Source organism: Camelus bactrianus, chromosome 7 (genome assembly GCF_048773025.1).
Source record: "Camelus bactrianus isolate YW-2024 breed Bactrian camel chromosome 7, ASM4877302v1, whole genome shotgun sequence".
NCBI lineage: Eukaryota > Metazoa > Chordata > Mammalia > Artiodactyla > Camelidae > Camelus > Camelus bactrianus.
The window spans coordinates 70734501-70762272 of NC_133545.1; the positions used below are offsets into that span (position 1 = coordinate 70734501).

Here is a 27772-nt window from a genome sequence, read left to right on the forward strand (position 1 = left end):
CTTTGCTCCAGAAACATTTTTTTTAATGAACAACAAAAAACCAATATAATACTTAGCTACAGGAACAACGATTGTAGGAGTGACACATTTTAGTAATTTTTGCCAAGATGATCTATTAAAAGCATATTCTCTATGATATTAGTAGTTTTTTTTTTAATAAAAATGCTTATGCAATCAAATCTACTTTGGAAATATTGATTTATATGAAGTTACCTAATAGCAGGATTTTCATAGCCTTTAATAAGCTTCAATGCTTTATAACTCACCAAGAACAGATTTTATTTACAAAATTTCCTAAGCCTTAGATTTCAGATCACCCTTTGCTAGGAGGATCTCCTGGGGTGGTGATTTGTCTAAGGCTTTCTAGAATATGTCACTTTAGAACTTACTTTATGTAATCATAACTTTTGGAAATTAATCATGATAGGTCTAATACGATCATCTGTATATAACTACAAAAAATCTTCCAACTTGCTGTGTACTTACAAAAAAGTAAAGTCTTCAGAAATAATCTAGGTAGGTGTGGAATATATTGATTTTGCTTTTGAAGCCCTCATTTTTCTAGACATCATTTAGAATAATGTAAGAATATTTCAAATTTTATTCTATCTGATTTAAACCTATACCTATAAAAATTTAATTTTGTTATTTCTTACTTGGCTGTCAAAATGGTAGTTTCAAATATCACTCATGTTTGTATTATGTCTATGTAATAATGCATCTCTTTTTATATTGCCCTCCTTGGTTAAACCATGTGCCTATTCTTTAAAAGCTGTATAAATAGTATTCCTTCTTTTCATTCAGATATTTTTTTCAGGGCCTTTGTTTTTGATAAAGCAAGAAAACGATGCCTTTGGTTCCCTTTCAATAGCATGTCAAGTGGAGTGAAAAAAGAATTTGGCCATGAATTTGACCTCTATGAAAACAAAGGTAACTGGCTTCTCTGTAAATATTTCATAATGAAATTAAGTATAAATATATGTAATTTCTTGCCACAGTGCTCTTCCCAACTGATTTTTCTCTTATATACTTGATCTGCTATGCAGTCAATTCATCCATTAAGACAGATGACACTAGCATCCTATTTTCAATATATGGTACTTTATCAAGAGCGTTTCCCAAAGTTTCCATAATTCTATTATCTCCTTCCTCTGTTTATTTCTAGGAGCATCTCCTGGAGCTGATATTCTCCATATTCATTTTATTAGTTATTAGTTTAAGACATTTTATAAAAAAGCAAATTTTGAGCTTACTATAGTTTTCTAAATTTTAGCAACTTTGGATAACTAAGTTTTAGTGATGATTGCAGAAAACAAAATGTGGAGGTTTTGAATTTAGTTGGATCTATTAGTTGGATCTATTCCTACTTATATAATTTTTAAAATCTTTAAGAGAAAGATTTGACCACATTATTTGTCAATTTGTCTATTTTAGTAGTCTGATCCTGTATTCACAAGGTATTTACTTTGTTCAAAAGCAGATTTATATCAATAAAATAATGTTAAATAAGTATGAATTTTACAAAATGAATTTCTCATCACACAAAATAATAATCATGAATTATATTTAGGATAGTAATATTTATTTCAATTTTAATGCCTTCTTAAACCACATTGTGTTTTATTAAATTTAGGTATTGGTAGTATACAGTTATTTCTTTGTTAATGCGGAAGATGTTTAAATTAAATTAAATTTAATTCATGGTAGAAAATAAGATGATCTCTGTATATCTCAATAATTCCATAAATCCTAAACATAATTCATAACCTAGTGTAAAACTACCTCCAATCTTTAGGTTGCTAACAACTGAATATACTATTATTTGATAGGAATATACATCTTGTTTCAATTTGATTGTCCTATAATTTAGCAGCTGATACGTTAGCAAAGATGGAAAATAATAATCAACATAATATAATCATCATATATACCCACATACACAAAAACCCACACAATTTTACCGATAAAAAGACAAATTAGTTCTATTATCTTAAAATAACTTTCTAAATTCAGTAAAGGTTTACAAATCATTTAACATTTGTTTTTAATATATTTTTTTAAACAGTCTGTTTATCTGAGCAAATCATTGTGCCAAATTGAATTCACCTGGCCAGCTCAGTATATAGACTAATCTACATTAAATATGTAAACTAATTTCTGCAGTTATCCAGGTACATAGTTGCAAACTTAATACTTCTCAATAGACTTTCTTCTGTTTTGGATCACTATGAAATGTATTAGTTTGGAAATATTAGTAGAATCCTTAGGCAAAAAATTTCATTTTGATTCGTGATAGTTTGCAACTATTAGTTACTTAAAGATTTAAATGGAATTTTATCTTTTAATTTTTAATATATACAGTATATGCTACACATAGTTATAACTTTTTTTCCACTTTATTCTAATAGACTACATTAGAAACTGCATCATTGGTAAAGGAGGTAGCTACAAGGGAACGGTATCTATCACTAAAAGTGGCATCAAATGCCAGCCCTGGAATTCCATGATACCACATGAACACAGGTAAGAATAGATGAAGAAAAGAGGCTAGAGCCTCTCTTTTATGTATTTATTAGCAATCCCAGGTTACCCTTCAGAATAATCCTACAGTTCTATTATAATTTAGCCAACTTCACTGAATTTTATTAGGCCGAGTCTTGTGTGAATTCATAACTGATATTAAACCAGGATTAAAAAACTATTATTAAGATGTGACCTAATGTTATTTCACCTCAAAATCTCAATTTACAGATCGTGGTATTTGGAAATAAATAATTTAAAAATATTTTTCCCTCTCTTTGCCTTAGAGAAGGCACAGCACTCTGCAGTTGGAGTGGAGAGGCTGACGATGATAAATTGGAGGTGGATCAGATCCTGACCTTACCCCGGGCAGGACTGTTCTTTAACCATGGTGGCAGAACATTAAAATCGCCTGCCATAAGCCCTCAATGAATCCTACCACCCAGGTGTCCACACAGTCCAATCAAATCAGAATCTCTTGAGGGATTCTGCATTTTTAAAAAAGAAACTCCCCACATGATTCCAAAGCACAGCCAAAATTGAGAAGCTCAGTTAAAAACTCATGCCTCAGACTGACCAGCTCTCCCATTTCACCTAGTGCCTAATGACTGGAGAAAGCTTCTTATTTCTTGGAAATTAAGTGTCTACACTTAAAAGAATTGTGTTCATTACAACAGATGAATGCTATTTAAACATGAGTAGACATAGCATCTATACTCATTAGTCTGAGAGTTTTAACTGCAGAGGAGAAACACAGATATCTAATATACCCATTAGAGAACAAAATATAGCCAGAATTTTTCAAGACTTATTTCACAAACAATTTTCATAGGAACTAAAGTAGTTTAAAAGAGCTCTCCCTGGTTATTAAATGCATTAGAAGATTTAGTTTACCATGTGCCTAGTTGTTGAGTGGTTTACCTCATTTAATTCCCCAAGAACCATACAGTAGGTGATTTTATTAGATCAAATTTTTATATGCTGAAACTTCAGGACAAAGAGTCTTAGTAATTTTTCAAGGTCATGCACAACTAGCAAGTGGTATGGCCCAGCCAGTGTCATTCTATAACCTGTGCTTTGAACAATCCCAGGACCTGGAACACTCAGAAGATTAGTAGGACACATGCTGTGATTTGTTTTTGCAGTAGTAGTATTGACTTGCCTTGGTGAATCCACTTTTTATTTCATTTCAATAATTTCTTGGAGGGGTCATAACTATACAAGATAATTTCACTTTAGTAAACAGAGAGGAGTTCACTGGCCCACATACAAAGAATAAAAGTTGGTTGCTCCACAATGGGATCAATCCTATGATTCTGGCCTAGTTAACACCAGCTAGTAAGTGTCCAAGTGGATCAGCTTGACAGTGATTCAATGACACAGAACTAATTTTTTTCCCAAATTAATTACTTATAATTATACATGAATATCTCTGAAACATAGTATTATACTTCTATTCAAACAAACAATGTAATTCATTTTGTCCTCTCATACAGATCTGCATGGTGTCACTCCCTGCATAGTGAGGAATATATTTTTCTTAAATAGATAGATCTAAGTTTTTCACGAACAAAGGAACAGCATTTGAAATCAATCCTACCCTAGTTGAGGAGAGTGCACTGCACTGACCCACCAGAGGTCTTATTTCAACCCAAATTCTCTATGACTGTGAGTCTCTGTTACAGGAGTACATGTGAAATAGATCTCCCTGGGAACTGGCTCCCCAGTCTAATCAGCTCTTCCACCCTCAAACATTTCCTTGTGATATAGAGCTTTAGGGCTGAGAGGACCTTGTACATTAAATTATTTTTTTATATTCAATGGGAGCAACACAATTTTCATGAATTAGCAGCTTGGAATATCTATATGATAGCTTAACAATTTGAAGTGTTAAAGATTAACTTTATGGAAAATGGCAAAAGAATATCTATATATCTACCTATGTATCTATTTATCTATCTATCTATCTAGAGGAGTGATTTATAGTTGATTCCCTAAATTGAAATATTTTACAAGTGGCTTAATGGGAAGATGATGATAGATGATGAAATTAGTATAGAAGCTTAACTAGAAAATCAGGTGACCTGATATCTACATCTGTATCCTTCACTGGCCACCCAGCATTCATTAATGAAGCAGATGATGGAATAGATCAAGTTTCCTATGAACACTGTTCATATGAAAAGAAAAGAAAAGGTGGCTAGCACCCAGACGATCTAATTTCTATTTCAAAGCATATTTGGATATAACTCAATTTTAAATATTTCTTCATTTATTCTCTAAAAATAAAGCCTTGCTCACAAGGACAAAGAACCAAAAATAGTATGTATGTGAATAAAAGTTTATTACAGAGCCTACTGACTGGCACAGGGCTTGTTTGTAATAGGTTCTCATAAACATGTGTTGAATGAACATGTAACTGCAAAGAGCAGGGCGAGGCTTCATCCTTTGGTCAAGTATGGGATACTAGAGAAAAGCAGACTAAAACCTCAGGACACAAAAGAAAACCACTTACTTTGGGTAAAGACTTATATATACCAAAGAATGAAGGGAAGAGGTGACCCAGACAGTGCTTTACCCTGCATGTCCTAAAAAGGAATTTGATATGCATTGATATGGAATTATGAAAAGCAGTGCACCTTTTCTTTTCAGTTTTCATTTTACTAGTCCAGTGAGAAAACTTTATTCATCTTTCAGCCATATCTAGTTTTGATTTCGACTTTATCTCTCTTCCTTCCTACTTGTATTTTTCCTACTAAACTGTTTACTGACTCATTCACTACTTCCTTCATAGCTCCTTTAGCTTTACGAATCCACTGGAAAGGTATATGTATGTGTTTCTGTGTGTGTGTGTAACAAAAATCTCTAAAACTGTGAATGTTTTATATGTGTGCATTTAACATGTGGTAAGTCATTATTTAGTTTTTAAGTAAACTTCATACATAAAGCGATGCAAAATAAAGGACCTTGTAATACTCTAATTCATTCCATTCATCTTATAAACAAAGAAGTTGAAAACCCAAAGAGTAAATAATTGTCTAAGGACTAGTCCAGTGACAATGGGGCAACAATGTAGATTACTGTGATTAACAATAATTTAATCATACTACTATACTATACCTAAGCTTTTTCAGAAAATAGAGTTACAGGGAAATTTAGGTAAATTTGATTAATGTACTGCTTTATGAGAAATGTATGGTAAAAAGTCAGTTTTGTTTTTATCACAAAATTGAGTATTTCATTATAAATTTACTAAAGTTAGAGAACTGGCAAAAATAAAAGGAGATAAATTTCAAGCAATGGCACAAACAAAAGGTATCTTGAATTATTCTTGAACAATAGGGCTAAAACTAAGATGAAAGATTAAGTTTTCCTTTGAAAATTAAACAGTGTTAGGAATTGTGAAATCATAAGCTTTGATTATATCATAATTTTTCTCAATCATATGGCCTAATGTCCAATTTTGGTTTGCCAAACTTAAAATGCTGGTGAAGTAAGGATATAAAAATCTTTCTTTAAACACATTTGGGAGTTTCATAAAGCTTATAATACTTAATAGATTCCTTGAAAATGCTTGGTTAGTAGTAAGTCTTTTAGAATACTCTTTTTTTTACCAACAATTTATATTTTCTGAAGACTTAACTCTGGTATATTTGGTGTCCGAATTAAATAATTTCGTTGCAGAATGTTGCTTGGTACCCAAGGCATGTCCATATTTATTTTGTGCCACAGCATAACGAAAAATGATTATTTCTTAACTAGAAGTTTCAATGGGTAGGAAACACATCTGAATGGTATTAACTGAGAAACTAAAATCCTTCGACTTCATTCTAATTTAAGAACCATTTAGAATTCAGAGATCAATAAAAGTAGAAATTAAGTTTTATAGGGAAAATTGAACTGATTATTAAAAACGTAACCAGATTTCACAAAAAAGTGCTTACTAATGTTTCCTACAGATGTATATTGTTTACTTATGATTTTTTGTGTGCAATCTAGGAGACACATGCAGCATCACTGAGGCCAATGCCACAAGCACTACAAAAGAATAAAAAAGGGCTTTGGAGTTTTCTGCTATTTTGTCGAAATACCTTATGCTGGGAACAAAATTATAACTAGGGCTTTAGAAATTTTAAATGAAGGTAATGTATTGCATTCTGCACTCAATGGCCAACTATTATGAACTAAACCTGAAAACACCAAGCCCCAGTCACAGTGAAAATTATTAATATTTTTAAAGAAAATAAGCAATTCTGTTTTCTACTACGACAGACTAAAGACTACTAAGTGGAATGTGTTTAGTAATAGGTAGCATGTACTAGGTGTCAGTTATTCTCTTATCTCTTTGAACTTCTCAAACAACCATATAAGGTGTAGATGTTTTAAGTTATGGTCTGCTCTGTGCACTGGTAAGCTAACAGGCTGAAAGAGGCTAAATTACCTGCTGGGGTCTCCAGTTAGAAAGACAGAAAGGTGACATTTGAGTCGAGGTTCAATTTGATTCTAGACCCTTTGTTCCTGTTACTTCATCAATCTGTTTCTCAATTGTGCAGGAAAAAGGGGGGCTATTCTCCATAAAAAAAGTAAAAAAACAAACAAGTAATTATCTCAGATAAGCAGTGTAATAGAGAGATTTCAAGGTCAGGTTCAGTGTTTCTGCAGTTCTTTCCTAAGTGGCTTTCCTCAATCGCTTGATGCCTTTGAGTGGAACTTTGAAAGTGTCAATTAGGTTCTACGATAATTGACTCTTAGTAAATCCACAGATGAGTCATTGTTAATGATGTTGAATATGAGAATTCAGTTAGATAAATGTTTTATAAAAGTATTTTTAGACTGGATGGAAATGACAGAATTCAAGTAAATATAAGAAGGTCTGAGACAGAATAAAGAATTTCTCTATTTTCAGGAAAACATATCCACTAGTTAGTGAACTTAATAGGCCAAAAATAAGTTGCATGCTCTTATACTGTAATGATTATCATTTTAAAACTAGCTTTTTGCCTTCGAGCTATCGCGGTAAAGACCTACAGGAAAACTACTGTCGCAATCCTCGAGGGGAAGAAGGGGGACCTTGGTGTTTCACGAGCAATCCAGAGGTACGCTACGAAGTCTGTGACATTCCTCAGTGTTCAGAAGGTAAATGAACCTGAATGCCGTGTGGGGCGCTCTGCTCCCCCTTTGTGTAAAACTGCAACTCGCATTAAAGGTTAACAGAATTAATGAATACGATGTTCATTCAAATGCAACCATAGATTATTATTTCAGCATTTTTACAGGATGTTTTAAAAAATGATTATTAAAAACTGATTATCATCAGACTAATGCAAAATAATGGAGCGAGTTATCAGTTTGAATTTCAAAAGAGACTGAGTTACCTCTCTGGGGAGAGTAAAACTTTGGGCTTCCTCATCTACTGTTTTAAACTCACATACCTCAAAATCTGCTCCCATACATCACCTGAAAGGAGCCACATGACACTTGTCCTTTATGAGTCACTAATTTTCCTCATCCAGCACCTGCTTCTGCAGAAGTTTTCTCAAACCTATCCTGGAGTGGTGTGGCAAGGGTATACAAACCCAGAAGAGAATAAGGGAGCAGGTCACTGAAAGTTTGAGAGCCCCATGTGTGTTTTGGTGAATATGTGACTAAATCTGATACACAGACTGCAACTGAATACCATTCAGAATGGTATCCAAAAAGATCAGAACAGTAGATCCCAAGCTGTCTGGAAGGCAGACACTCTAAATCCATGTCTACGTTTCCACCTCCTCTCACAAGATAAAAAAGGGCACAGTCATTACTTTCACAGTGGAAATGGAATGACTGACAAGAAGGAAGAGTAACCATGTCAGCATTGTATGTAGTTTCATTTTTTTTTTTTAAGTTACCTAGTTACTGAATAGTTGGCTTTTTAGTTCTGTCAGAAACTAAAGTTCTAAAAATCTAAATGAAACGGATTAAATTCTGATAAAAATTTAGTAGGATTTTTAAGTGGGGTGGGGGGACTGCTGGAATGCTGTCCAACTTTTATAGTAAGATATCTACCTATTTGTTATTAACCAAATATTCTTGAACTAATTCTTCCACAATATTCATTAAATATTAGGTTGATATTTATCACATGGAAAGGCCATTGTTAGCTAATTGTCATAGAGAAGGTGAATTTGTTTTCTGTTGTTAGTTAATTTAAAATTCTTGACTTCATGTGCTAGAGCCAGTTCCATCTGTTTGTAAATTCTTACTTTCCATTCCATATCATATTCTGTTCACTATAACTTCTTCATTGTTTTCTTTTCTTTTAAAAATAATAAACTGATCTGTGATAACGTAATGGATAAGTCTGTTTTGTATGAATAAGTCTGTATTTAATATTTGTGTTAAATTTACACATGGAAGAAAAACTCTACTTTTAGGGAACTCTCCAATATCACAGTTTTCTGAGGTTGAAAGTCATTGACAAGGAGTTTTGTTTGTTTGTTTGTTTGTTTATTTATTTATTTATTTGACCTGGGACAGTGTTTTCCAGGGAAAGGTAACTTGGTCAAACTTCAAACAGTGTAGCATTTATGTTACCTGCCTAGCACGTGGGAATGTGATTTTTCAACCTCTGGTGGTGAAGGTTGATAAGAACCTTCGTCAAAATACACTGGCATAGATTTGAACTAATAGGCAACATAGAATAAATGTGGTAGAAAAGAAGTGATTGGAAAAATTTCTGGTAATCCTTATGTCATCAAAATATATGTCTCTAATATTTTTTAATACTTTGTGGTCTCTGAGCCCCCTTAGAAAAGGACATAGCTCATTGATATCAATGGCACATGCTGCTAACAGTCACCTTGGCACTAAAGGTTGCAGATATCCTTCTTTTGGAAACAGGCAGAAGTCTGACATGGGTAGAAGAACGCTTCTGTGAGAAAAGTAACCAACACCTGCCTGTAGGCTCAACGTATTTCAGGGACTGTGAATTGAGCTGTGATATTTACATTTGCCCTAAAATGAATAAGGTTTTAACAGAATTTTAATGAATAGGATCTAAAATAAGAAGCATTCTCAATACATTAATAGAGAAAAACAGATCTACTTATAAAATGGATACTACCAAATATGCAAAATAATGTAGAAATGATATGTTCCTATTAAAATACAAATATAAGGGAAAAAACCCTCAAAATCCACAATATTCAATAGTATGGCAGGTGAAACACTTTTATCTATGGATATTATTTTATTAAATATCGAGTTCCAAAGGTTACGTTATTATGGATGAAACAGCAATGATCAAATCATTTTGTATATTTTAAAATTAAATAAGATAAATACCTTTGGTCAAACTTTGGACTATTCTTTTTGAAAAAACATGTAGAGCAGTACATATTTCTTTAAAATTTTCTAACTATATTAAAGTCTTTGCTAAATAATCATCTGAAATTCGTCCGCAATGTTGGTTCATTAAAAAAATACATCTGATACCCAAAGGTTAAAGTTATTTTCTTATAATTTAAACCTTTAAAATATATTTGCATTCCAAAAGAAAATTAATATTCACTTACCACATTCAGAGCCTTACATAGTTATGTAAAGAAATTATTATCATTAATGTTTAATTCAAAGATTATGGAAAACTCAAGTATATAAAGTTCGATTTCTTACTTTAACATTTGCTTGGGATTTAAAATATAGCAATTACTAGTCACTGCAACAGATTTTTTTCCCTGATTGTCAAACATTTGAGTAAATACACTTTATTAAGCCATAATCACTATTTTTCAAATACCTTAAACTTAAAATTCCAAATAATACTGCTATAACTCTATGTGTGTAATTCCATACTCTGTGTGGTAAAAGACTTTTACAACCAAAGACTTAAATAAAACTATAAATTTGGTAGACCATTCAACTTTTAAACATTCAGTTTTGCTGAAGAAATCACCAGCAGGGATTTGTCTGAGAGATATTTTCAAAATAGTTGTTTTAGTTTGTAAACTCAGATCACTTGTGGTTTTATGGTTGAGAAAAATGGAACACAATACTTTGTTAGTTTAATTGGTTTGTATGATGAGAAAGATGTTAAATTAACCCTACTTCTATTACAATTCATGTGTAGTTTTTATAGTTTTCTACTGTGATTTAGGCCAAAACTATAATTAGATGAAAATATTCTACTTATGAATAGAAACATTTATTTAGTTTGAGTTTATGTGATCTTGGATTGTTTGTTTTTTAAAGGGAAGAACTTGCTGGAATGGTTAAATAATACTCTGCCAGCAATAAGGTCAGAAGGAAATAGAGCAGGAAGTGCAATCCTCACCCTCTTGCATTGTTACATAGATCACGCTTCCACCTGATTCCTTGAGTAGGTGAACTTGCTTCCCACCTGTACTGCCTGATTATTTTTTTGGAAAACTTAGAAGATTTGTGGAATTCTTAAAGTGTGAAAAGTCAGTATGAGCTCAAAATTTACCTATCTGGAAGTAATTTTTACGACTAACCTGATGCTTTGATGCACAAACGGTTCATCCTTGGGTAAGATGGCCAAGCTCGTTGCTTTCCCACAGCCTCCTTTCCTCCAGCCTCTAATGGGTGAGAATCCAACAGGAGGGCAACCTGCTATTGGAAACAAGAGGGCAGAGGTAGTGAGGATGATATTGAAAAAGGCAGGGACATTGACTTTTTTTTAAAAGTTTTGAATATTAGGCTATCTTAAAGTATGACCAGTTAGAGTATGTAGGAAACAAATTAAAATATATAGGACAAAAAGGCAATTAGGGAGAATGGTAAGAGCACTGGATTGTGCATCACAGGACCTATGTTCCTGGCACAGATTTGACATTTTCTGTTTTAGGTAAGTCCCTTAAAACTTCTGTGAGCCTTGTTTTCCTCACTATAAGGATCAAATGATTTCTTACATGTTAAAAATACTGAATAATCAAAGAATATATAACCATAATGTATTTAGTATCTAAGGCCTATCGCAGGATACATTTAATTCCCACCCCAACGATAACTTTCATTGCCTTCCAAAATCTAACATTATTCTTGTTAACTTTTACTATTTTTCAATCTCATTAGATCTGTACCTGCATTTGTAACTGTTACTTCACTTTATTATAAACACAGCACATTATTTCATGTTTCTGTACCATTTTATGTTATTTGACCCTTTAAAATTTACCCACATCTCATCCATCCTTCACATCCAAGTAAAATCTAGTCTCTCCTAAAAGCCATTACTGCCAAATGCTAAGAAGTTTCAGAACTGAATAAGTTGCTACGAAATTGCAATTCAATGTGAGATCCAAGGACCAGCAGCATCAGCATCCCCTGGGAGCTTGTTATTGATGCCCCAGTCCCGATTCACTGAATCAGAACCTGCCCCTTAACAAGATCTCAAAGTAACTTTTATGCACATTAAAGTTTGGAGAAGCATCAATTGATCACTCATGCTGGAAAAATAGTCATCTTATAGAATCACCTGTTTGATTTGTGTAGCTTTTTTCCTGCAAGAAAATTAAAAATTCTACAGTTTCTGGAGAAATATTTTGTAATGATGCCCCTAACACAGCTTCCCAGGAAATAACTTTATTCACTCTAATTAGAAAAGGATATACCCTTATAAACTGCATTAGCTGACAGAGACAAAATACATATATTCTGATTCCTAAGCACTATTCAAGGTTAGAAATTGTACATGTGGATATGAGCGATCAAAGTATTCTACTTTTTTGCTTAACGCAAAGGAGCAAATGACAACGATAAATGTTGCATCATTTTCTGTAAAGATATCAAACCTTGCATTCTTTTTAAAATAGGAACTAAGTTAGTCTGTATCCCCACTCAGATGGAAAGCTGAAATGTGATAATGCACACCCTATGTGGAACTGACCGTGGCTAACCAGAGCACTTTTATCAATATGCTCTTGGACCCCTCTCATTTATAGTTCAGGTGCTTACTAACTGTTGTCTGGGGGAACCTCAGTATCAAGAGAGAGGAAGGGGAACTGGTTCCTTGTCTTAGTTCATAGATTAGCCTACACAAAAGGAAGCAGATGGATCAAGCCAAATGGTTTCTTGTTCCAGGGAGTTAATAGTTAATGTCCTTTTAGATTATAAAAATCAAAGGCTCAAAAGTGATGATTCTAATGATATATCCTAAATTACTACAAATACTCATTAGGCTAGATCCCGGTGGATAAAACTAAACACTGATCTTTTCCCACTTCAGCTAGTGTTAGATGATCAGTAATCACAAGATACAAATGATGTGTTTGGGGAAGTTTGCCGGATTCATAGGAAAGCCAAGCAATGATTTATTCCACAGGATGCCTGCTGTGCTACAAATCAACCTGTCCATTTGAGAAGTCTCCTTTTCAGCTAGCTGATGCGATTCAGAGTTTTCCGTATGACATGAGAGGGCAGCCAGGAAAGAACTATTAATTAAACTCACAGAATCATCAGTAAGATCCTGCATAATTAGAGGAGCTTATATATTTTAAAAACAGTGAGTACAAGAAGTTCAATACTAGGTCACGTTTCCATCCTAAGCAGATAAGAATGTAAGTCTGCCCAGTTGTTCAAGATGGATGTTCACTAATGGAAAGGAACCGTGATTTCATCTTAAAATAACTATATTCTTTGAATAGTACCAGATTTCTATTCGAAGCTGGTCTCTCAAATCTATCTGGTCCTGATCTTGGCATTAAATGTAGGAGTATGATGTATATTCATTTTAAATCGTGTATTTTCTTTGTATGTGTTGGAGGGTAAGTTGAGAGAGGCACACTGCGGTGCTGACCCAATAGATACTGATTTTAGACCCACAAAGGGAAAATCCTCAAGGGTGTAATTCGTATTTTCAGTTTCAGTAACCTTTTAGACAGTTATTACAAAATTAGAAAGGCAGCATCTCAGCTCTCTGGTGAATGTGTATGACACTAACTACAAAAACCCCACTGAACCTGTATGAAGAGTGCTGTAGGGAGGATTTTATGCCACTATAATGGACTTCAAGCCCTAAGTTAGAGATAAAATGCTATGTATGTTTTTCTAAAAATCTCTTTGCTAAACAGGTGATTTACTGTTCTTTAAGTGGAACAGTGGTGCTCTTGATTTTGCTGTCAGAAGCAATTAACTTGCCATGCTTTAATTTTATTAGTTGAATGCATGACCTGCAATGGGGAAAGTTATCGAGGTCCCATGGATCATACAGAATCAGGCAAGATTTGTCAGCGCTGGGATCATCAGACACCACACCGGCACAAATTCTTGCCAGAAAGGTAAAATACCACCAAATTACACTTCCAATGATTCTTTTTACAAACTGTTGTTTGCTCCATGACAAACTTCCATGAACATTCTTTTCTATGTTTTCCTGATAGTCTTGGGGCAAAGGGATTTATGATGAGGTATATGAGAATGCTGGCTACACCTTCAACTGGTCTTGACTGACAAGGTTCAGGATGGTCCTGAACACAGGATTATCAGTGGGTGCAAAAGGGAAGCAATAGTAGAAGCTTTTTCTTTCTCTTCCATAGCAGGAAAAAGACAAAAGCTCATTTAACAATGACCATTTTGACAAGCTCAAACAGGGGATGGAGACATTGTTGTTAAATAAAAGCCAATCTCTTTCCAGTACCACATCTTCAGTAACTTAGGTAAAGTGCGGTCAACGTGTGACACCATCACACAGGTCATGCCCATGGAAAGAGAATGAAAGGTGGAGCAAAGAATTCTTTGGCTGCTTAACTGTGGTGTATTTTGAAATTGCCAATCTCAACAAGTCAGGCAACCAAGTCTACTTTTCTCCTCAGGAGTAGGTTTTGAATTTAAATGGTTTAAAAATTACATCTACTTTGGCCCATTCATTTCCCAGGAACTATTTTAGTTGAGAAAAATAAATTTCTTTATTTTTATTATAGAAAATAAAACTACAAATAATTACAGAGGAAGGTTTATCCCCAACTTTCTTTGGCAATTGCTGCAAGGTCTTTTTTCTTTCTCCTTTCTCCTTTTGTTTGTTGCTTTTCTAGAAGAAACTAAAACTGCTTTATTTTTAAGTACATCTCTTGTCTTTTCAAGTGAGGGCAAAAGGGATATGGTAGTAATTAAAATCAAGCCACTGATTCAGGACCCTGTTAATTTAGAAAAGGGAGGCGGGGATAGAGAAAGTGGTGTGATGGAGTTTGTCTCTTGCTCTGGTGGAGGAGAGGGCATGACCTAGAGAAAAGCTCTAGTTCCAAAACTGAGCTATCACTAGTAACAGAGCTATTGAAACCTAACTTTCAGTTTGAACTTTCAGCCTATCTGAGAAGAGGACCTGTTTTCTTAACGAGCATTCTACATAGTATCATGTTTATGTAATCTGTCCTTAGTGGGCTTTGTGACAAGAGGATTCAGTTTGGGACCTCAGCTGGTGGACCGGCACCAAAAGGACCTAACTTACTAGCAAAGGGGATGGTACTCTATCCTTAGTAGCGTAGACGTTAACAGTGTTAGTAACATTAATAGATTCAGCAGTCAGTGATCAGCAGCCCCTGTAAGGCAAAACCTAAAAACCCTCGTTTCCTCAGCTAGTAGTATCCAAGCTAAGTCGAAAGTTATTTTGTGAGCAGAGGGCTGGGTGGTGTTTCCAGGCAGATTTACGTGACAGTTTTCTTGGTGTGGTTTGCAGATATCCCGACAAGGGCTTTGATGATAATTATTGCCGCAATCCTGATGGCAAGCCGAGGCCATGGTGCTATACTCTTGACCCTGACACCCCCTGGGAGTACTGTGCAATTAAAATGTGTGGTAAGTTGGGGTCAAATTTATTGCTTCCTTTTCCTCTCACAGACTGGATCTAAGCAGGCGATTATTAGTGGGACAGCTTAACAACTATTCTACTTGATGCTTTAACGTATATAGGTTTTAGTTAAGAATGTGTTACATAATCCTACTCAATCTTTTGCATTTTTAGAGACATTATTTGGAAAGAGCTATGTACACAGGTGCATACATACAAAACATTTACACTTATGGTAAAGGCCTAAACATTCTCATGTTATCAAGAAAAAGAAAAAAAGTCCACAGAGAAAGAAAAAGATCAGGGATTATGTGCACTCCCATGGTGTCATTAGGGCCATAAGAGCTAGGACCTTAGATTCTCACCTTCCAATCCTGTATCCTTTCCCTACTGATCCTCCCAGACATACCATGAGCCATAAACTGACTGTCAACCTTTTTTGGTGACTCACAGGGGCTGCAATGAAGAAAACTAAGTCTAGCAGAAGATTCTCAAAGACATCTTTAATCTCTTGTAGCTGATCTTAATCTCTCTAGCTGTCCTTGTACATAGCCAGCATTCTGTTTCAACCTGTCTTTTGCAGTCCTACAATCCTTCTATACACTGGCCTTTACCCACCTCTTCAGAATTTATGATAAAAGCTTCTTTTCTCACTTGCCTTGTGATATCCCTTTACATCTGTACCCTTCGTCCTCTCCTCCATGGTTAACTCACACATTTTTACTCTTCTCTAAAATAATCCTTGATAACAATTAGATGTGGACATGCTTTTCTTTCTATGTATACAGGTCTTATTTTTTTCAACTGGATCCTAAAATCCTTTCAGATCAGTAGAACTGCATAATCTGTATGGTGTAATCATGTCATAAATTGGCTTGCTAGTATAAAAATACGTGTATATATATATAGAGAGAAATGTAAAGACAGATAGTCTACATAAGATCAGGTGCCAGCACTTGGAATGCTGGACATACAATTAGGAGGCTATGGATAGGGATTTGCATATTTCTCTAGATTGGCAAGATGAGACTATTCCTTTGAACAAACCAAACGAACCTATTCAGCATTGTCTACACTAGGATACTGCCTAGGTAAATCTCTATCCACTTAGACCTGCTAATAAAAGGAAATGTTTTGGATAACTCAAATAAAACCCACAGAAAGGGGATGTGTCTGGCATATGTGAAATAACTGCAGAATCTGGAAGGCTCTCAACATGAACACAATGTTCCAAGGAAACTGAACCATCTGTTTGGTCCTTTAAAATAAAAGATGACTCCTGTGACAGTGTTTTCCTATATAGATTGGGTTAGTTCCACTCACTGACTTTTTAAATCTTGTTAATCTGTCCATCATTCTAGACCAGTTAGTTACAATGAACCAACTGTCTCCCTTTCATTTTTTGTGTTTTAAATACCCTTATAAATCATTTCTGGAATGAGACCAGTATAAACACAGACACACAAACACTCACATGCATACTCACATGTATATTCACCCTTCAACTGGCACACACAAAGCTGGTGATTTTAAAAAGACATAGGGGCCACTCTCACTCCCTTGTCTTCGGAGACAGCCTGAACTCTGTCTGTGGAGTGTGTATCTGCTTTTACTTTAACCTGAGCACCCAAACCCCACACTTCGTGGCTCTTCTCTCGCCTTCTGAAACAGCCTACACTCTATGTGGTATGTATCTAAATAAATTTATCTTTACTCAAAAAAAAAAAAAAAAAGACATTGGGAGACAAAAGAAATAGAATGAATATGAAACTTCTAACTGCTAGATTTTTTCCCTCCTCTGTGCAGCGTTGGCTAATTAGCAACTAACATGCAATTCTGATGGCTTTATTAAACAGATGGTAGTATTTATAGAATGTTAATTCTAAGAAAATGGTGGCAGAATTTGAGAGCCAAACCTTTGATACAGTTGGCCCTTGAAAGACATGGTGATAAGAGGTGACACCAAGTTACTCTGTATCTGCAAATTCAGCCAACCGTGGCTCATGCAGTACTATAGCATTTACTATGGGAAAAACCAACAAACAGTGTGTAAGCGGACCCATGCAGTTCAAACCCATGTTGTTCAAGGGTCAACTGTAGTTAAGGTAAAAATATTTTGAGCTTCGGGAATATTCTTAAAATATTTCATTACAAAACAGGTTTTAGTTTGTAAACTTATAAATAGAGATTATACATTTGTTAAAATTAATTAAATAAAGTTGACCTTCAGGAATTTTGGGAAGCATAGGAGAGAATGTCTTCCAAATATTTTGGCTTACACATATGTAAAGCCCATACTGCAAAACCAAGAAACTTGGTGGTGGTTTCAATTGTATATTAGTTTTCTATTGCTGTGTAACAAATTATCAAAAAGTGGCTTAAAAATAACACACATTTGTTATCTCATGGTCTCTGTGGGTCAGGAGTCCATGCATGAGTCAGGTGGGTTCCCTGCTTAGGAACTCACTCAGCCACAGTCCTGATGCCCACCAGACCTACTATCTCATCAAAGACTTAGGGTCCCATTCCAAGTTCACAAATTGTTGGCAGAATCAGTTTCTTGTGGTGGTGGTGCTGAGGTCCTCAGCTCCTAGAGTCTGCCTGATGTTTCCTACCACATGACTTTCTCCACAATAATGCAGTTTACTTCTACAAGGTCGACAGGTTAGCTTTCTGCTACTTTGAACCTTCTTTTAGAGAGCTCTCCTGATTAGGTCGATCCCACCTGGGGAACTCTCCCTTTCATTAACTTACTGTTAACTGATATACCTGCAAACTCTCTTCACTTTTGTTGTACAACGTGAGCTAATTACAGGAGTGGCTCTCATGTCATATTCACAATTTCTACCCACACTCAAGGGGAGGGTATTATACAGAGTGTATACCAGTGGGTGGGAATGTGGGGGCCATATTAGAATTCTGTTTACCACACACATGTTTACATGCACTGGTTGTAACAAAATATTAACAGTTTTGTAACAATTATTACAAAATATTGGCTATATTCCTGCATTGTACAAAACATCCTTGAGACTAAAATTCTTGTTTCCTTATATAATAACTGTATTACAAACTCATAATTTCTGACATTTATTTAACATCTACAGAAAGGTGCTTTTCCTCTACCATCAATAATTCTTATTTCAATTCTACAAAATGACTGTGATTAGGTAGGCCAGTGAAGAAAGACGTGCAAAGACATGGATAGGTGGATCAGCAATGCACTATTTAAGACATGGCAATTAGTTTGATGTGGGTAGGGATGGGATTAAAAACAGAGACATGGAAGAAGATAAGAAAAATAAGACTGATACGAGGCAGCTGAAGTAGGATCCAAGAGTAGCCCATCCAGATGCCTGAGAAAAACTAAAAAATTAAGCAGGGAGAATGGTTCTAATCTGATTTATGATCTAGAACAATAGCTTCCAAATTGGTGTCTGTGAAACTCTGGGGAGCGAAATACTATCCTAGGGGTCTATGAGCAGGGATAGGTTAAAGGGCTCAAATTCCAACTCCTTGTTTTCACATGAATTCTTTTCCAAAGTCTTCTGGAGATGCACATGTTCCCAAGGAGTCAGTCAAGTTCAACATCTTACCTTGCCATTGACAACTGCCCTTTCCTATTTTACTGAACAAAGGCAGACTGCCAGTCCTACCTGAGTATAAATGTGGTGCATTCTCACAGGGTGTAAAAATCTCAGAAACTCTGAACAAAGAGCCTTTTGAAAATACTGTATGTTCACAATGTTTATCATTTATATGATTATACAACTGATTTTAAAAGGCCAGTAAGAAATAATGGGAATGCAAACTAAAGCAGTAAGAGCAAGAATAACAAGGTGAAGAAGAAAGTGAGCAATAATAAGAGTTAGAATGCTCCCAAATACAATGACAGACTGGACGGAGTGGGAAATAAGGTAGGGAAAAAGTAAAGTCTGAAACATTTCCTGAGTTATTGGGTAGATGATGCATATTTAAGAGAAATATAAATTTGAAGAGAAAGACAGCAAGTTTGGTTGTACTGAGATGTAGGTGCTTCATGTCTGCACTCACAGCACACCTAAGTTCAGTCTTCCTAGGGTTATGTAAAGTCTAAGTAAATAGGGACAGCAAAAGCCTTGGGCATAGCAGCAATCCCAGGGAGCACAGAAAGAGCATAAAGAGGGCTGTTTGCCCCTTTTCTATAAATTTCATTCAATAAACATTTACGGAGTAGCTCTTACACATCAAATGCCTTTCTAGATGCTGGGGATAGAAAAGCGAACAGAACAGACCAAGATCTATGATAAAACTGAAACCGCAGAATTTTGGCATGAACTAGCTAAGTAAAAGCTGACATTGCCTTGACATTGTGGTGTTCACACCTTTCAGAGCCAAGGTTTTGAATACTGTTCTCAGTTCCTTTTATCTGTTTAAAAGATGACTATACTACAAATTTGTACTTGTCACCATGCTTCCAATCGTCTAATCTTACAAGCAGTGTATCACTGAAAGTGAAGGATGACAAATGTGTACCATGGTGTTCCAGGACAGGCCTTCTCGGTCCTCCTTCAGACCACATTCCTCAGAGGGTGATGGCTACCCAAATGGCAGCAGCCCACACATGTTCTGGCTATATAACTTTTAACAGACTTCCAGGTATATGGAATTTTAAGACACTGCAAGGACATAGCAAAATTGGAAGTCCCATACAGTGCTTGAATGAAGTGCTAACTTTCTTATGTTCTTTCCCTATAATAGTAACTTTGTATTCTGAATACCAGCTCATTGGATGTTAACAAACACATTTTAAAAGAAAAATAACTCTTCTTTTCAGAAAAATAGGGAGAACAATGACATTGTTTTAGACTTTCTGTAAAGTTAAGTTTTTTGCAAATTTCTTTAACATTACCTTAATTAGGAGACAATGGCTGAGTGTGTCATATTTGCTGCTGCATTCCGTCTTGGATATCATACATCAAACACATCTAGAAATTCCACTGTATAAAGAACAAATAACATCTGATTATTGTTATGAAAACAGTTTTGATCTTCTAGGTCCCGGACCAGAACCCCAGGTATCCCTCTGAGAACAACTTTTTTGCTTCATGTCAGACATGTAAGGCTGATGTCCCACTAAAGCACAGTAACTAGGATATACCTCTTGGCTGTTCCAATGGTTCTCTATCTTTCACCATCAACAAATCAGTTGGTTTTGAGATATCTATCATTTATTATCTTTCTCTCTGATTTTCTTCATTTAACCTATAGGATGGTCTAATCTACTTTTTAAACTCTCGTCTGCATGATTGGTACCACCATTTACACAGTTTAAAATCCAAAAGCCTAGGGTAATCCCAAACATGCCCTTTCCTTCAGTTTTCATGTTTGATCCATCATTAAGAACTGTCAATTCCATTTTGTGCATACCTCTCAAATCTCCATTTCACTTTATCACTGTCTCCTTTATCCAAGACAACAGTATTTTTCGTCGTGAATATTTGGATGGCCTTCTGAGTGGAGTTGGATCCAGATTCATTAGTTTTCTTCTCCAATCCCTTCTCCACACTGCAAATAGAATGATATTTTTAAAGGTCTGAGTGTATGCCTAGCAGACCACACACACACACATACACACACACACTCCAGTTTAAAACTTTTCAATGATTTTCTTTGATCTTAGGACAAACACAAAGTAAAACTATCTTTTACTCCTCCACCCATATCTCTAACTCATATACATTTCTCTCCGTGCTCTCTATTCCAGCCAGAATAGTTTTCTTCCTATACCTCATATTTTCCATATTCTCATTATTGTTCCTTCACCTCTGCCATCTCCTCTACCCTGAAAATTCTTCTCTTTCTTCTTCATCTAGTTCTGGCTATATAACTTTTACTGGCTATATACCCATTGTTCAAATTTCAAGTCAGTTATCATTTCTTTATTTGACTTCCCTGACTGGGTCAAATTCGTTATTGTGTTTTTATAGTATCATAAACCCCTCCTTCCTTGTACTTCTCAGAGTTCGATTTTTACATTTATTTTTGAAGTTATTTGGTTAATAGCTCTCTCTATCAAAATCTGTAAGCTCCAACAGAGGAAGAACCATGTCTTTTTTGTATCCCGCAGACTTACCACATTGCCTGCACATGACAGGAGTTCAACAAATCTTTGTTGAATGAATGAATGTTCCCTTCCTATGAAGTGGTGGTTCTTCATTTTCTTTCAGTGTCTTCTGGAATTTCTTCCCTGCTTCTTGATCTTCATATGAAAACTTGGCTTTTCCCAGATGTTGCCAGCCAGGAAGATTTGCTTCAGACCTTCTTTCCATCACTTCACCTTGTTACCAGATTTCATGCTTCCCTGAGCTAGTTTTGTTTATTTATTGCTGGTTGTCTTGATGGCTTTCCCTTCAACAAAACAGACACATTTTTCATGTTTTACCTTATTTTCCTCTTCCTTTTTCTTTTCCTATTTATTTTTTAAACTTCTAGATATGTAGATGTCCAGAGTCATTTTATTTATTTTAACAGCTTTATTGAGGTAAAATTGATATTTTAAAATATCACATACTTAATGTACACAATTTGATGGGTTTGAACATATGCATATGCCCATGTCCATGAAACCATCTCCACACTCAAAATAATAACCATATTCATCACCTTCAAGTTTCCTCCTGCCCACACCTTGCCTTAGTGTGTGTGTGTGTGTGTGTGGTAAGAACATTTAATTTGAGATGTACTCTCTTAACAATTGTTTAGTCTACAATACTGTATTGTTAACTCTAGGTACCATGTTGTATAGTATATCTCTAGAACTTACTTATCTTCCATAACTGAAACTGCATACTTCTTGAACAACTCCCCATTTCAGAGATGTGGCCTAGGAAGATCTTTGATAGCTACGATTTCTGCCAAACGTATCATTATGGACTGAATTGTGTCCCCCTCCGCCATTCCCATTCATATGAAGCCCATATGTTTACTTTGGAGATAGGGCTTTCAGGAGATAATTAAGATTAAATAAAATATAGTGGTGGGATCCTAATCCAGTTGAATTTGTGCTCTTATAAGTAGAGAATGAGAGCAATCTCTCTCTACCATATAAAAACATAGCAAAAAAGTATGTCTACACTTATATCTATAAACCAGGAAGAAAACTCACCAGGAGCAATTGGTTGCCACCTTGCTCTTGGAGTTTACAAATGTCCGAATTGTAAGAAAATGCATTACTGTTATTTAAGCCACCTATTCTTGTTACTGCAGATCTAGCAGACTAATACAGGTATGTTGCCATTGGTAATACATAAAAAGAATGTTTCCTCCTAGTAACTAATGTACATTGGCACCATTTTAAAAGAATATGTAACTTTTAAAATTCAGTGTGTTGGGAAAATTATTTTAGCAAATTATTTTCTTTCTTAAGTAAAGCTGATTATTTCTGTAAATTTTATTAATTCATCTAAGCCAGCCAGAACAGAGATTCACAGAAATAAAATCTTATTTTATTCTGTCAGGAAAAAACAATGCTATCAATATCCTTTCTCAAGGGACAGATCTTGTATTTGGAAGTCATTTCCAAGCCATCTTCTAAGGACTAAGAGTATAGAATTGAAGACTTTTCATGAAAGTCTTGTCTCTTGAACATTTTACACCAGAAAAGGTTTGGATAAAGTCCAGGGAAAAGTTTCAGATAGGAATCCCAAGTCCACATGGAAAGCAAACATGCAAGCAATTTGAGGTTTGTACTTTGGAGGTCTTCATACTATTTTCCCACGTCAATTTAAAAATAAGAAGCTCTTTAAGTTTACATTAAGCCCAGTCCTGCCCTTTATGGCCCGAAGAACACAAGTCTGTTGACAGGAGAGTAGCTTTACACATTGTTCTAAATCTCCAAAGACCATCATAAAGTAAACCCTACATTTCAATTGCTCTTCAGTACCTGGGAATAAGAAGTGGGTTGGGTTGAACTGCTCTAAGAATAACCAGGTATTTGTCCAATGGCCCAGGAAGCAACTTGTTCTTAGCTATAGGCAAAAGAACAGTAATAGCGTATCATCACTAAGAAATCTAGATTTTTTTGGAGGGCTACGGTGACCCAGGATATCAGGATTTACTTATCGTCCACATAAAGCTTACGGAGCCCTGGGTGTGGACTTCTGCAATATACGTGCCCACTCACTTTCTCCAGTTGCTGTTCAGGAACTCCTGTCAGGGCCTTGCATTCTCTCTGCAAGGATCTGGCTAGCCTTTCAAAGAGAAAATGGGTCAGATTTATTATCAGTTGTCTTGTTCCATTGGTCTCTTTCTGTTGGGGGGCACAATGTTTTTTGTCAAAAATTATGTAACAGTTAATGTTCATTCTCTCAAAAAACCGATTGAAACCTTAAAGTTCTCTATCAAATATTCTCACAATCAGATCATAGAATATCCACACCAGCAAAGTGAAAATGTTCCAAGAGGCACCCATTGTATTTGATCATGTTCTAACAGGACAGTGAAGAATTTCAATAGCAAATATTGTTTTCCTTAAAGCATTTCCAAATAGAAAACTTCGTGTCAATCATCAAAGAAAAACATTCCTTCACTCATAGGACACTGAGGATCATATAAATATCTTTGCATCTGCTTCCAAAGGGTGACCACTACTGACACCTCTGGCAAAATGTTTCATTTGTGAAGAACTCTCAGAAGAGTTCCTGGTATTTTCAGTGTGGGCTTGGGAGAACTACTTGCAAAAAATATTTGTGTATGTGGGGATGTAGGATTTTAAAAACATGTTGCTTCGGCTAAAATTGATCAGCTTCAGCTGATATTTGGGGATGTTTCTGTGCTTCTTTAACACTTTGCTGGGCCACTGGAGGCTCTTCAAAACCCACCGTTGTTCAGGTCTCATATTTAAGTCCAAAGGAATAGCTTTCCCAACATTTAACAGCTCTTTCCAAATCAACTCACATGAAACGTTTGTTTTGTTTTTGCACCAGGTTTTGGTATTTATATGGTAGGGCAGCTGAAGGAGTCTATTTTATTGCAGTTCAGGAATAATTCATTTTGTTTGAATCATAAGTATTCATGTAGGCAGCAAAGATCAAACATTTATATCACAGTTAAATGTTCTGCGAACACATCATTCATCATGGTCCCCATCAGATAATATTTATTAAACAGCTGCATGAAGTCTCACAATAACTCTTACTAATTGATGAAAACTATGTAGCTACCTTGTACTAATATATCTTTTTTTGCCTATATTATTTATTCTATACACTGCCACCAGAATTATGTAGTTTTTGTTTATGGGGTCACTTCTAGCAGCTGAATGTCACATGGGATAAATACAGATGCACTAACTTCATAAGATACTTCTTAATTAAAGAAAAATAATATGTGAATACTGCTAGTTTGTAGTCAAAATGGTAAGAAATGTTTTCACTGAATTAAAACACAAGAATAACTAAAACTCTCAAGTTGTTTGACGTTATATATTTTAAAGTTATAGGGGCTTAGAAAAGAAAAGACAAAAAATAATAATATTATTATTTAGATTCTTTACATCTTGATGAGGCCTGTCTTAGTTTAGGGTGCTATAACAGAATATCACAGATGAGGTACATTCTAAACAACAGAAATGTATTCCTCAAAGATCTGGAGACTGGGAAGTCCGAGATCAAGGTGCCAGCAGGTTTGGTACCTGGAGAGGGCCTGATTCCTAATTCAGATGTCTGTCTTCTCCCTGTGTCACAAGAGCTCTGCAGGGTCTGTTATAAGAGCACTAATCCCATTTATGAGGGCTCTGCCCTTACATCCTAATCACTTATCAAAGGCTCCACCTCCTAATACCATCATATTGGAGATGAGGATTTCAACATATGAATTTGAGGAGGACACATACATTCAGTTTATACAAACACCTAATTAAGTTTTTTTTCATTTATTCTATCTCTAAAATATTCTTTTTTTTTAAACTAATGTGCAATAGTTCTTTGTATTCTGTAACTTTTGTAATTTCAAAAGGTTTGGTTTCTACCTCCAAATTAGAATCTAAATTATTTAAATTCAGATCCAAAATTTCATTTCTCATCTAACCAATTTAGCTTCCTTTGTCTTTTATGGATATTTAGTGCCTCCTTAAGATAAGTTTATGTTAAAAGTTTTAAAATGTACTAATAAAATTTAAGAAAAACCTGTTCAACATAATTGTTCAAATGAGGATTTTATGATTGCTCCTTTTTAAGTGAAAAATACCTTAATTAAATCTTTCTGGGAACCTCTGCAGTTGAGGTGCAAAGTTGGTACCAACAATTCAAGTCTCTGAATTTAACAATGAAATTTTAGTGAATCAATCAGTGGTGAAATATTTTCCTCAATATTCTTACACAGATTGTCTTTTCTTTGACTTAGGGTTTTTTGTAATACAGGTATTTCTTTTCAGAGACTCCTAAAAATTGAAAACTTTACCCTACAATTAGAAAAATATTTATTTTCTACTAGCTTTTTAAAAACATTGAAATACAGTCAATTTATGATTTTGTATTAATTTATGGTGTACAGCATAGTGATTCATATATATGTGTGTGAATATATATATATATTCCTTTTCACATTCTTTTTCATTATAGGCCCTTACAAGGAATTGAGTATAATTCCCTGTGCTATACAGTAGGACCTTATTGTTTATCTATTTTATATATAGTAGTTAGTATCCACAAATCCAGACCTTCCAATTTATCCCTCCCTGCTCCTCCTCCCCTCCCCCGGTAACTGTAAGTTTATTTTGTATGTCTGTGAGTCTATCTTTGTTTTCTAAATAAGTTTGTGTCCTTTTTTTCTAGACTCCACATTTAAGTGGTATCATATGGTATTTTTCTTTCTCTTTCTGGATTACTTAGTATGACCATCTCCAGGTTTACATTTTATCATTCCTCTTAATATTTTCTGATGATCATGTAGTTAGTTACTGACTGATTTTTCCAGGTATTGATTTCATAATAAATTATGATAATATTAATTTACTTTAATCTTCTCTTTTATAAAAGCAGTATAATGAAACTCATTTTTGAGTTTAAGGTTCTGTATTGTTTCAAATTTTAACTGTTATAAATCATTTCTACAAGAGTATCATGTAAAAAAAGGCATTTATGAAAAATTATTTTTAAAATCCAATCACTCTTGTCCTCTGAAACTGCTCCCACATTTAGAAATTCCAAAAAAAATGGCCAGATTCCTAATCATGTCTGAATGTCATATTCCTTTCTCTCATTGTTTAGTTTAGTGTCTGGAAAATAACACTAGAGTCCAAGGATCAGAGTATGTTAATCTCTGATGGGCTCAGCCTAGAACTAGGTACTCCAGGATATGTTATGGGTCCATTCTTAGCCAAAAGTGGCCTTGATTGACATTGGAACTCATCAAGACTGGGCTCTTTGGTTACAAGTTCACAGTGCCAAAGCAATACTGTGAAGAATGGATCAGTAATACACAAACAAAACAAAACACACACAAATAACTAGGAAAGTAAAAGAGTTGTAGTACCCAAGATAGGCACTGAAGTCTGAGAGATTGACTGGAAGTGTTTTTGTTCTGGCTGCCCTGCCTCTGACCTTCCTCCTATTGTCAGGATTCTGTGTCCTGACTAAAGTCACAAGTTTGCTGCCCAGGAGCTTGTGCCTGAGAATTGTGGGAATCAAAACTTTTCTTTTTAAAATGTTAACCTAATGAATTGATGGATTCCTGGGGACACTTGTTTTTGTCTTCTTTCATGTCATAGTTTTATAACTAGATATGCTATATATCAGTACAAGCTTGACCTTTTTACCTGTTTTACAGTTGTCACCCTTTAAAGACTTCCCACACATAGTCACCTCAAATCATTCGACAGTGGACTCAAATCATCAGAAATAAGCAGCTTAGTAGCATTTGTTTTAATGAAATATAGTTTCTCAGGAACTGAAATCCATCTTACTTTCTGTTTCATCATTAAAATCATAAAGAACTAGAAATGAAATGAAAAAGCACCAACTTTTTCTATACAAGTCATTTCTCTCAGGCCAAAATTTTTGTTCTTCCTGAATCAATATATATATTACCAATAACAGTATTATTAGTTTTTTTAGTATATTAACTCTCAATGACCATTTTATGGGTCAATCTCTGGACATTTTCTCACATCTGCTTGAATGTCCTTTTAATTTAGGGTATTTCTGAGCTGTATTTCTATTCTTTAAAGTAGACAGATAAGGAATAAAAACACATTTTAATTAGTCCTCCTTTTTCCACAAAACTTCATAGAATAACTCCAAACTTAGCCTCTACTTAGTTTGCATGGAATTCAGTGAAATAACGCATTCAGCCACATGAGGTAGTAATTATTCGTAAGAAAGAAATAAATTTAAAATGAAGTTGAAGAGCCATGTTAAAAGAATTTACACTATTAAATGTGGAACAGTTTTATAGACATCCCCAGCCTCTGAAGGCTTGTCTAATTCTGAT

General features: G+C 34.9%; 1 protein-coding gene across 4 annotated transcripts in view; it reads left to right on the forward strand.

The window, feature by feature from the left end:
- Window positions 1–27772, forward strand: part of HGF (hepatocyte growth factor) — a 103453-nt gene that overhangs the window by 44818 nt on the left and 30863 nt on the right. For 3 of the 4 annotated variants that reach the window (XM_045510453.2, XM_010946631.3, XM_074367567.1), the window contains exons 4-8: window positions 818–930; window positions 2409–2523; window positions 7514–7656; window positions 13676–13796; window positions 15191–15309. In XM_045510453.2, coding sequence (XP_045366409.2) covers window positions 818–930; window positions 2409–2523; window positions 7514–7656; window positions 13676–13796; window positions 15191–15309 — 611 coding nt within the window. The remainder of the gene's footprint in view (window positions 1–817; window positions 931–2408; window positions 2524–7513; window positions 7657–13675; window positions 13797–15190; window positions 15310–27772) is intronic. The other variant, XM_010946632.3, reaches the window with a different exon arrangement.